This window comes from Patiria miniata, unplaced genomic scaffold (genome assembly GCF_015706575.1).
Source record: "Patiria miniata isolate m_02_andy unplaced genomic scaffold, ASM1570657v1 HiC_scaffold_5, whole genome shotgun sequence".
NCBI classification, from domain to species: domain Eukaryota; kingdom Metazoa; phylum Echinodermata; class Asteroidea; order Valvatida; family Asterinidae; genus Patiria; species Patiria miniata.
The window spans coordinates 34203709-34215648 of record NW_024037072.1 but is presented as its reverse complement, the minus strand read 5'-3'; the positions used below and the strand labels follow the sequence as shown (position 1 = coordinate 34215648).

General features: G+C 40.0%; 1 protein-coding gene across 1 annotated transcript in view; it reads right to left on the bottom strand.

Moving 5' to 3' along the window:
• Positions 1-11725, bottom strand: part of LOC119741680 (cyclic nucleotide-gated channel rod photoreceptor subunit alpha-like) — a 57877-nt gene extending 46152 nt beyond the window's left edge. Inside the window, exons 1-3 of the mRNA XM_038217524.1 lie at positions 10934-11725; positions 6607-6740; positions 3921-3965 (exon numbers count right to left, since the gene is read on the bottom strand). Coding sequence (XP_038073452.1) covers positions 3921-3965; positions 6607-6740; positions 10934-11012 — 258 coding nt within the window. The 5' untranslated portion in view covers positions 11013-11725. The remainder of the gene's footprint in view (positions 1-3920; positions 3966-6606; positions 6741-10933) is intronic.
• Positions 11726-11940: the final 215 nt, after the last annotated feature.

The window sequence follows — 11940 nt, the reverse complement described above, 5'->3', positions numbered from 1 at the left end:
AAGCTCGAGGCTTCCATTTCCGCACAGGTACGGGGGAAATGCAATCAATTTATCCACTGAAAATTCAAACAGCACAAGAGAGACATACGAATTACGTAACCAATGACAGCGGCTTGCATAATTAATTATTGATAACCAAGCATTTTCCTCGTCAATTTTTGCTTGATAGTCATTATGTAATCTTATTCAGCATTAAAATGGTTTTGAATCCGTGTATACATTTTTTGGTCATATTTTCATATCATTTCCACATTCTTTGGTTATATTGTTATGTGGTTGGTAATTGCGTTGTCATAAATTTTAATTGTACATACCTTTCCTAAATTGTTCATTTGATTGTGGGAAGACGCGGCCTTTAAAGCTGCCTTTGCGTACATTTCTTAAATTGGTGTATTAGCCGGGAAACATGTATATTAAAAAGATTATTGTATATTCTCCTGGCAAGATTTCGGAAGACGGTTGGTTTAGCTGGCGAATCAAAAGACTGTTATTGGAGCGATGAATGAAAATGGTTTAATTGATTTTTATGTTTTGATGCAATGGAAAGAATAATCAGTTCAAATAAAACTTTTCAGGTAATTACAGCTTGTATGAAATTTGTATCATAATTTGTTTAATAAATGGGATTTAATGATCGACTGAGTTCGCAGAGAAAACCGATATCAGACGGTGACCAAGCTGGCCAACAGATTTACTACCTCCCTGGTACCTGCCGGGAAATCTGAAGAGCACAGAGTGTGTTTGCACAGCAAATATAGGTTACCAACTAAGACATCCCGCTTGATGTATAGCTCCTGTGACTGGTTCCCACCCATTTTTGCTTAGAACAAAGAAATTATGCTAAGCGGTGTTTTCTGACTAATTAATAGCTCCATGACATTTGCCATGGAAGAACTTTGAGTGATGTGTGACTATTTTTCAAGGTTTCAAAGTGCTTGTTAAATAAAATCATTCGGTTTAACACGGGCTATGTGGAATAATGTAGAATAAAGTTTATATAATAATCGAATATTGGTTGCAGCAAATATAATATGTTCATAACTTCAAGAAGGTAGTATGTCGTACGGTCTTGAGTTTTATTAAGTTCTAGTCATTTTTAAAAAACATTTCCCGATTACTTCAACACTTGCTTCGTACACATTCGATAGAGCGATTCTTAATCATTTCAAAACATGTTTGGGCATCATTGTTGAATTCTATTCGAGAAGTTGACCAATAATGCAGGGTCATTCACCAATGTACCATTCTAATTCGTCACAGCTTCGGCATCATTATCTGTCTCATGGCGATATACATGTAGCCAAAATATGTTGGGTCCAGAAGATCATAACAAAGAAGTCACTTTTTTTAATCCGTTTTGATAAATTGAAATTTTAGTGAGGTGCACGTGAACCACCGAAATTCAAGTGCCTTACCTTCCCGCTTGAGTGAGTAGGCCTTACAGCGCCCTCTATAGTCTGCAAAGTCTACTACAAATCTGAGGCTGCCAGAATATTATATTCCAACCACGTGCCTGCTGTCAAATCGATTGACTACTTACTTGGTATTACCTAAATGTAATCTGACGGCCACTGTGTTCGATCGCCCACTCCCTGAGAGCGAGTGCGACGGGCGAAGCTTTGCATTTACATGTAGTGCACGGCACTTGACCTATATTGCAGCCGGCCCCGGTGTTTAGTTTACACACCACTAGTGACAAGCTTTTATTAATCAGGGATGGTGAAAGGACCGTGGTTTGACAGCATGGCTCGGAAACAAGTGTAGTGAGCAATACGATAGGACATTCGTCAAAAGGCACATACGTGGGAGTGAGACCTGGTTTACATCTTGATACTCATTTTATCTCTCCCAAATGCCTGATATAGGCCTATGGATTGGGGAAACGGAAGCCTATGCGACGTGGTATCTTGACGCAGCAATAATTAATTTCTGGGCAATGAAATCACGTATTTTTTGATGACCCCCTTTTTTCTTCTTGGTCGGTTTTGAGCGTCCAGACGACAGGCGCGCATGGAAATGGGACGTAAAAATACATTACCCCATTTACATCACGAACATCGATTCTTGTTGATTATGTGGGCTGATCGAATAATGCATGTACAAGGCACTTTGTATGTTTGGTAAGCTCTCACGCAGCACAGTTACTGTGTAACTTTGAAGACATTCACGCAATATTGGCCCGTATCTGGCTTTGGCTTCACGCTCCAATTTCGTGAAAACATTATTATTAGTCCCCTGACATTGAGGGATCGAGACACGGGTTCAGTCCATTTCTTGTGTGTTTAGAGATAAAATGATAAATAAGAGGCCAATTGTAGATTGTGATTTGGGAATTAGTGGCCCCTATTTTCATGAGCTGGGAACGAAGCCGGAGGCAGAGACTGAACCAATTCTTTGGTAAAATGATACGTGTTTACCACACCACTACAGAGAGTAACCAGGCTGTGCCCGCTGAAGGAAACCGGGTTTCAAGTGTTAAGAGGGTTGCATGTGACAGTGTTCGTGAGTTCAGCGGTGAGTTCAGTTCATTCTCAGCAGAATATATTGAAAGGCAGCGGGAATATCATGATATTGTAAACCGATCAGACCTGAATCCGACTACACACACTGGATCGAGCTGAATTAAGAGCGACAGTGTAACGAATCATGCAATGTGATATCGACTGATACACTCAACCAAAAAAGAAAGTCCCCCTTCCATTACTTTTTTGTCTAACTCAAAAACTACTGAGCACCTCTCGCTCAAAATAACGACTAATCAGTACAGAAATTCCTTAGCAATCCAGCCGTACTCCTAATTTGGCCCAAAACAGTGATATTGTGTACGAATATATGCAAATAATGACAAATGGTACCGAAAACAGTCGCACTTTTGCAAGATGTGGTTCACACTCACCTTGCACGTATACAAAAGTGCAACTTTTTCCCGGTACCATTCGTCATAAATTGCATAATTGTGTACACATTATCACTGTTTTGGGCCAAACAAAAAGTATGGCTGGATTGCTAACGAATTTCTGTACTGATAAGTCGTAATTTGACCAAGATGTGCATAGTAGTTTTTGAGTTACACAGGAAAGTATTAAGAGGGGACGTTCTTTTGTGGTTGAGTGTATGATACACAAATTTGTATAAAGAGAGCCAAAAAAAGAAAGGAAAAAAGAAAGAGAAAATCACATTGTGCATACAACAGTGTACAATAAATATATATTGGGTTCGTCATATTGGTCGGAATGTCAACACGCGGTACCCGTTAACATTTACTTACTGTGAATAGAGGGAGTATATACAAGCAAGGCTTACTTTTCTCTGGATATACATGTGAGTCATAATATAATAACGATGTCAAAAGAACTGTTGTCAGTGTGAATAATTATGAAAAGTGCTTAAAGGTAGGCTAGTTCATTTGTCATTTTGTGAATTGTTTTCGTTTGAAGCAATCAAGGTACTCAAAATCTAAAGACTGGTGGTTAACAACTCACTGATGAAGTTTAAATGCTGTATATTCCGAGAAAACAATATTCTAGGATCTCGATTACAATTCAAAAGTTGCCGTGTTTTGAATGGCGCCCGAAATCAGCGTCCGGGACACGTTCTTATTCAGCCGATTGCAGCTTCGCGATGTCACGCATTGAACCTATGACTAAAAGCAACCGCGCGCGTGTGTGCGTCGCGTCAATGCTTGTTCGCACCCATTCACGGATTCACCAAATTACGAACCAACTACTAACGGAAATTTCCAAAAATGCATTACTTGACGCAGGTCATTGTCATCCCCGTCTTTAAACCAAGTAAGCTTTTTAAAATAATTTTGGGGGCTTCTTTTTGGAAAGCTGCAAATGATCTACTCTACCTTTACATTATATACTTGATACAGAATTATGCATAAAAAAAAAAAGAAACGAAGGAAATCCACTTACCTCAAAATATTCTCTGATCTGTCTTTTCCGTGCTTGATAGAAAGTCTGGAAAGGAGTAGAAAGTCCGCGATTAAGGTAAACCTAATCCCGAATGATTTTTGACATTTACAGATGTAAAACAAGTTAGTGCATAATTCCGAAGACAGTGATATCTTTCAGTGAGGTCCTACGTTTTAAATAAAAGGGATAAGCATATTCAATACAACTTAACGTGGTTCACGTGTGCCGCTTGTTTGTTCAATGACTTTGGGGAAGAAATGTAGTGTTGTTTTTAGTCCTTGTGTTCGATAACCCGCTTGAAACATTCTCTGATATTTGTTATTCACGGTTTTCCCTTATGTATTAATATAACAGGGAACTAATTCTGCGACGCGAATTGATTAAAAACAGGAATAATAAACTAGGAATAGTAAAAATATTGGTCGGAAAAAAAGCAACAAGATTAATATCCCTGATTTCATGAAATAAGAATCTTGTAAACTTAATAAGATAACACTGCATGTTTTGATGATGTTTCCCCAAGGCTAATGTCACCCTTTCAACGAGAATGAAAATACTATTTTTGCAAAGAGAGGACTTGAGATTATTACAAGGAGCAGCGTAAAGATTTTCCACAACAGTGGTCGTACATGTATTATAATTGCTTCTGTCTTTACTAAGCTTTAGACAAAATATCGTTACGGACCATGAAGGCTAGGCCTCAAAAATCGTTGCGTCAATACAAACAAAATATGACACGATCTCAACCCAAGAACTACCATTTAATGGTAACGATCAATAGTGACCACTGGAATAATGACCTGTTTTCCTAATTGCTAAGTGTCCTGTGATGACCTTCTGAGCCTTCCAACACAATCAACGCAATTGATAGAGCCTTGGTTGGTGTATGCATAATGCTATTAGATGACCTCTATTGACAGCTGCAGAGGGTATTTTCATCAAGATTAGTCGGTTTTGAAGATGTCATCTTCAGATCTCATGCTTGCAAATGCACTTTCCGAGTTAAAGTCAAAGTTTCCAAAATTCCACACAAAAAACGTGCTCGTACCCACTAACGGGCGCAGTTCATTGATCATGCTAGAAAGATACCAACAATGCTTTGCGAAGTCTTCGTTTCCTTCACACACAAAAATGCGTAAGGGAAATTAAAGCAACCTTTGTAATCCATGTGTAATCAACAGAGGTCGCTGTTCAAACAAGGTAACAGAGTCCTATAAGCGAAGGCCACTTAAATCGTGTTAACAGTGTAATTAGGTTAAAGATTATACACATTATGTCATTAAGTCTGAATACACGCGAACCGAATTCGTAAATGATTGATAGAAATGAAAGAATTCGCCGACATGGAAACGTCTGCCATTTTGAACCTCTGAAGGGACTGGTAGGCGGCCGAACGGTAGCTAGGTAACGCTGTAGTGGGACTGTTAAGCGTTTAAGTCTGAACGTCCAAATCACCAATTTGTTTAGTCATTGACATTTTGATAATCCCAATCATTATTACTCGTGAAACGGAAAAGAATAATACTCAGACACTAATAGCGACACTATACGGATCCTGAATTAATACCCAAAAAAAAAATGCTCGATGTGTATTAAAGCAACGCAAACACATTACCCCGCAAAATGCGTATTTGGGCCGCGATCTAGGGGGGGGGGGTAGGAGGGGATGTAGGGTGGACATGTCGCCAATGGCGTTGTCCCCTCCCCTAATAAGTGGGATTATTAATGACTTTATAGCTGTTAGACGAAAGTTTGCTTGTGCACCCTATTAACTGAAATTGGACATGAATATATGTATCCACACATATACATCGTGAAACAACGCATTCTATAGTCAGATGGTGTCCAGCCCCCGCCCCTTTTTTCGAATTTGCAAGCAGATGGTCCCCCCCCAAAAAAAAAACCGAATGGCCGCCGCTAGTATTTAACTGAAGTACAAATTTAAAGGGGATTTTCACAATCTATAATTTCGTTTCATTTCCCTCCATAATTCACACGATGATACCCCTTTGATATCACACAAGACATATAAATAAGTATCGATTTTTCCAAAAAACAAACAAACACGACGTAGGCCCTTTTACTTTTCGCATTTTGTTAAAACAAATGCCGAGGCGTCTCTGGTGTGAAACCAAATGGTATAGGGCCTACACACGTACGTTCTAACAATGAAAACCAGTTTGCCCTTTACATAGAGCTCCGCTGCATTGTTTGATTTATTAACATAAAGAAAACCGTGCATGCAATCACAAGGTTACCTAAAACTACATACATGTGTATGTAATTAATGTGACCTTTTCATCTCATAAACACATGCAGGCTATAGACCATGTGACATTTTGTTTACGACATTGGATGTTGTGGTCATGTGATGCAATTTTTCAGGGAATGGTTCTCTTCTGCCCAGCATTTTTATCTCTTGGACTGTGGTTTAAGTGTTGATATAATACTGTTTAGTATGGTGGGCCAAATACATGCAAAAGATGATTGCATGACGTCACAGGCCACATGGTTAATACCCACGCACACAGCATCCACCGCGTCGCAGGCACTTTGGCAGAATCATTATGCGTCCTCCTACATCATGAGGCAACGCAAGACAAACGAACTGAGCTCATCGACGAGCAGTATGGGGGGTCTAAACCCTCAGACTCCACCTGCTCCCCAGCGCACGGGTCTGGCCTACCTCATTTCGTCGTCTCTCCTCCTCGGTACTGTCCCCTTGTTCCTCCTGTTCGTCTGTTCCCACTTGCTCCGCGGCAGGGAAATTGACGCGACGGTCGGGTTCCCTGTTGGCCATGTTGCCGCCAATGTTCAAATCTGATGGAAAACATATTGATAACAATGACACACAATAAAGCACTCTTGTATAGTTGACAGCATTGCAAATCGCAAAAAGCGAGAGGTGTGGTCAGTCCATCACAAGTCCTTACAAGCCCATCACGAACCATCAAGCCCCGAGTCTAGTCACCAGCATTTTTTGTTCATTGTTCATCCTCTTTTACTTGTAACTGAACGTGTTATAGGGCGTGCGATGTACACACGTTTCCTAATGCAGACTTGTGATGGAATCGACTTACAACACGCCAAAAGCACCTGAATGTACAATATGTCCCCCAAAAGTGTCTGTCTGACTATTTTGTAATAACTACGAAACCATGAAGTCATTTTTTTTATTGTGCAGATAATCTTATCCTTGACCTCAACCCTCACGCGTCACTACTTAATTGTCCACTGATCACAACAACCTTTCGGACACTGTGACCAAATTCCTTGCCTTCTTAATCAATTTCAATGCTTTGTTATGTAAGCTGATGTAAGCAGAGTAAAATCCTTCATGTTGTGAAAAGGGCTAGGGTTTGGGATTGGAATCATTTGCCTGGCTATCAGTCATCATGGCAAGACTTCAGTTTAATGCTCAAGGGCAAATGATTTCAATCCCAAACCACATCAGCCTTTTTTCACAACATCCAGGATTTTACACAGCTTTCGTAACACAACACTGAAATTGATTAAGGCAAGGAACTTGGTCACAGTGTCCAAAATGCTTTGTGGTCAATTGACCATTGTGCAGTGAGGCGTGAGGGAAATTAAATGAAACTTATAGGGGGTTTAGGCCAAGGATATAGAGTATCTGCATAAAAAAATGTTCAGAATTGCCTTCATGGTTTCGCAGTTTTTTCAAAAACAGTCAGACGGACACTTTTTGGAAATACTGTATGATGTTTAATCTTCCGTATTACGTTTTGGTGTTGTTAAGTTTCCCCTCGTCTCTTATATCCCCCCTCTTCTCCGTTGTAATCCCCGACATCTTTTTAAAAAAAAATGAAAATTGTCTGCTCCATTAAAGTCAGCACTGTTACGCATGCATGTACGCTGCGTAATAGGTACCTCAATCTGTATTTCAACTTCCTTCCTCACAGCAAAATCTTGCCGTGCAAAAAGCATGCAATTAGATTTCAACTATGTTTTTTCTCCAGTACCCTTCCTTTTTCTCTTCTAATCTTGCCCTTTCCTTTGTGCTGCGTTACGGCCTTGGGCTTTGCGAATTTGCGATATGCATTACAAAGTGGACTGAAATGAAATTGCATGATTATGCTGCATCACAGACCGTACGTGAAGCAATGCAATTATCTAGAGATGGCCGCGATCTCAATGATGACTTCCTATACACTTTGGTTGGTTATCTTTAGGGAACTATAAGAAGGTAGTATTATATTCCATGTCCATACCCTGGTCCATATACCTCACATTCCGACACTATTATCATATCACATTCAGAAGAAGAGTTGTAACGAGTCACTGATTTTTGTGACTCGAGTCGATCATTATAAATAAGTGACTCGAGTCGAGTCGAGTCATTAGGTCAAGAAGATCGAGTCGAGTCGAGTCACAGTGTGTAGTCGAGTCGAGTCGACTCGAGTCAATTCGAGTCACATTACAAATCAACTTAATTTATGACTATGGTCAATTTGATACGTTTTGAGCACGGTCAGCAGGCGTAGTGCTTAATGACCCAACAAGTGTGAAGAAAAACAAACAAAGTACATCCCTGAGGCCCGTGTCTTAACAAACAAGCCACAGCTCAATGTAACAGGTACCACACTGATTGTGTCATGCGCAGTGATGTCCTGAAAGATTGTTTACCGATCCCAGCCATTCACACGTACCCACGACCGACCGTGAGATATGAAGTGACAAGCAATATTTACAAACTATATATATTCAGAAAGTATACAGACGTGATGAAAGATATCACGATGAAAGAAAAGTGATAAATTACATTAAAATGTGTCTTCAGGTTCAACATTGCACCCTCGCACGTCTTACAATAGTTCACTGTATTCTAGGGCATTAGAGTATGCCTTGTGTACAAAGTGTGTTAAGATATTCATCATACTAGTCAACATCTGTACGATTGGGAGAATCTCTGGCAGGATCAAACTGAATTCCCATAGGTATCAACACGCTAATGCAAAACAGATCAATCATCGGAAATGAATAAAGTGACCTCCCAATCAAATGAGGCAGAACATCGGCATCGAAGCTTCAATTGAAGTGTTAACGAGATTAAGAGGTTACTCATGGTTGTCAACCAATGACTACAGCTGTCAGATCAAACTTATCCCATGCAAAGACGCCACCATTTCGGGAGGACACCCTTTGTGCAGAGACAATTGTCCATGAAGAATAAGGAAATTCCAATTTCAAAAACACCATTCTTTCCCCCTTTATCGAAAGAGACCTCTCAAGCTAGCGGTTTAAGCTGTAAACAGGTTTGAACCACTTCCAGATTTCAGGGCAAGTTGCAGCATTTAGCGTTACATCTTAACTCCTGTCAAAGTTATACTTAATTAATGATAAAATACACTATTTTGTAATCAACACGATGCATGGTTACCTATTGGACAACCTGTGAAATGACCTAAATCGTGAGAAGACAAGGAACGAAGACTCGGATGTTGTAAAGTTTTAGTGATGACACAAGAAAATATAAATTGTGGCCGGCACAATTGTGTAAACAACCAGTTACAACACATTTTCACAATGCTTTGTAAAGTGTGGCAGCAAAAACATCTGATTTCAATAAAGGCTATATTTCTTTATATTCCCTTCTCAGTAATATGCCATGGAAACAAGTTACGCATAGGCCTATATGCTTTCAGTCTAGGGTTGCAATAAACTCTTGCCAAAAAGCGAGACTATATTTATTAAGGGAATAAATGTGTGCTCTGGAGGTTTTTATCACTCTGTTTAAGACCGCTTAGAGTCTGGGTGCTGATAATTACCCGAGCCGGAGGCCGAGCACACATTAATTCCCATTCATAATTACCTTTTCGGTAAAACAAAATCAAATAATTCGTTCAAAAAATCCCGGTTTTGTTCAATAAGTTCACTTCATGCTTTTTGAAACATCCCTCTATCAAAATAATGGAGTGTTCAGCTGGCGAGTAAGATGTAAACAACCCTTTTATGGAGATTGACGCGCGCGTAGCATGTTCTGCGCGATGTCGCGCAGAACGCACCTGGGGCGTTGCGTTTTGAATTTAGAACTATAAAATTCTGAATCGCTGGTAGTGTTGCGCACGCCTACGTGAGGATTGTGAACGTTCAACCGATGAAATGGTAAGAGGCACTGGATTTTTAGGAGTCCACATTTTATGTGACACTGGAAACTTGTTTAAGACCAGCTAGTCATGTCTTTATCATCCGTTTTAGACCGGCCACGTGACGGGCTCTCGACCAATAGGAATAGCTAAACTGTCTGAGGTATTTATGAATCAATAATTACAACTTATAAAAACCTATAACACATGGAAATATACCAGCACAAAAAAATACCATTTTAAAAACTTTTTTTACAATGTTTTGTAAAAGTGTGACAGCAAAAACATGTGATTTCAATAAAGTCTCTATTTATGTACATTCTCTTCGCAGTAATATGCTATGTACGCATAGGCCTAAACCGTGGGATTTTCTGTTGGTTATACAACCCCGCGAAAAGACATAAAAGGAGTTGCTCCAATCAATACAACAGATATTTTGTTCTTACCAGTTGTTTGTAGACATATTACGACTTTTAAACATTGTTTATCGAAAATATGCGTAGCGGGGCGGGGAGATTCATAAATAAAACCAAAATAACGATGAATTACCGCTGCTTTGTTGGTGATGTGTCGGCTGAAAATTGAAATAATACGAAATGGAAAACAAAACACAGTCAGCCAGTAGTTTCTGTTAATTAAAAGGGGCCTATAAACTTATCCGATGATCAATATTAGAAGCCTTTAGAGGCGATTGCCGGCTTACGGTGAAATATCAAAGTAGACCTATCAATAATATCACGGAGGCCCCTCTATCTTCAATGAAGAAATCATTGTGCTAGCTTTCCTTCTGATAATCCATCAGTTGTTTTGTTAGTGTACACGATGGTGTCTCCATTGAAGGGGGCCGTGGGTGTCCAGTCCTAACATGCCAGGACTCGTCTATGAGATACAATTTCATACTCATACCACTTGGGGGATGGACGGTGGATCGATGCCTTCGCCTCGTATACGCCCAGACAGTCGTTACCATAGTCGACGTGGCCATCTTAGATTCCGAGCTAAAGGTGTCTTTTTGACAAACACAATCGCCTCCACCAGCAGCTGCACGAAACCTCAAACTGTCTGCAGTAAAGTGTCCTCTGCTTTGGGTTGACCTTTACAAACTTCGCGATTGCCACTGAGAAGCGTATGGGGAACCTCTAAGGTACCGTCTCCTTACAATCTGTTGACCCTTCTGTCAGGTGACATGACACCAATGTCGAAGCAGAGACACCGTGACGTATAATGTCCTCAAACCGAAGGTTTGCGTTCAAGTTCCGAGATGGCAACTCCAAACTTGTGAAAATGTTGGATTATGCTTTCTAGTTACTGCGAACTTCCAACAAGATTTCTGAACGTTTCCAGACAAAATCCTATCCGTGAATATAGTTACCACACTGACCAATAGTTTTAGCTGTATTGTGGTTTGGTAGGAGACCTTCAAAGTTGGCTTTACTGTTTGATGCACATCAGATCGGCGATTAAAAATTGTGTTCTGCTCCGAATGCAGATAAAACGAATGGAGCTGATAACATAAGTCCTAGTTGTCAATGTCCACTGGGCGTAACTACACCGTAAATCAAGAGAAAAAAAATCACAAACCTACTTTCGTTAATATTCGTGAAGAGAAAATTCACTTCAGCCAAAAATGGATCGAGAGGAGCAGAAAAAACAGTATCGTCCTCATCGGTCGCCTGTTACTAACGATATGTGACGTAGCTGTCTATTTGCGTGACTTACATTGATGGCAGTATACCGTACCGACGTTGTTATTTTGTTATCTGCATCGTCAAGTTACGAAAGAAACTGAACTACACCGTTTGTCCCACATGCGAATAAAAAAAAGATCTACTCCTGATAAACCAGATCAGACTGCAACAATATTGGAATTCTGCCGTGCATATAGTGAATCTGACATTCGACAAATACAATGG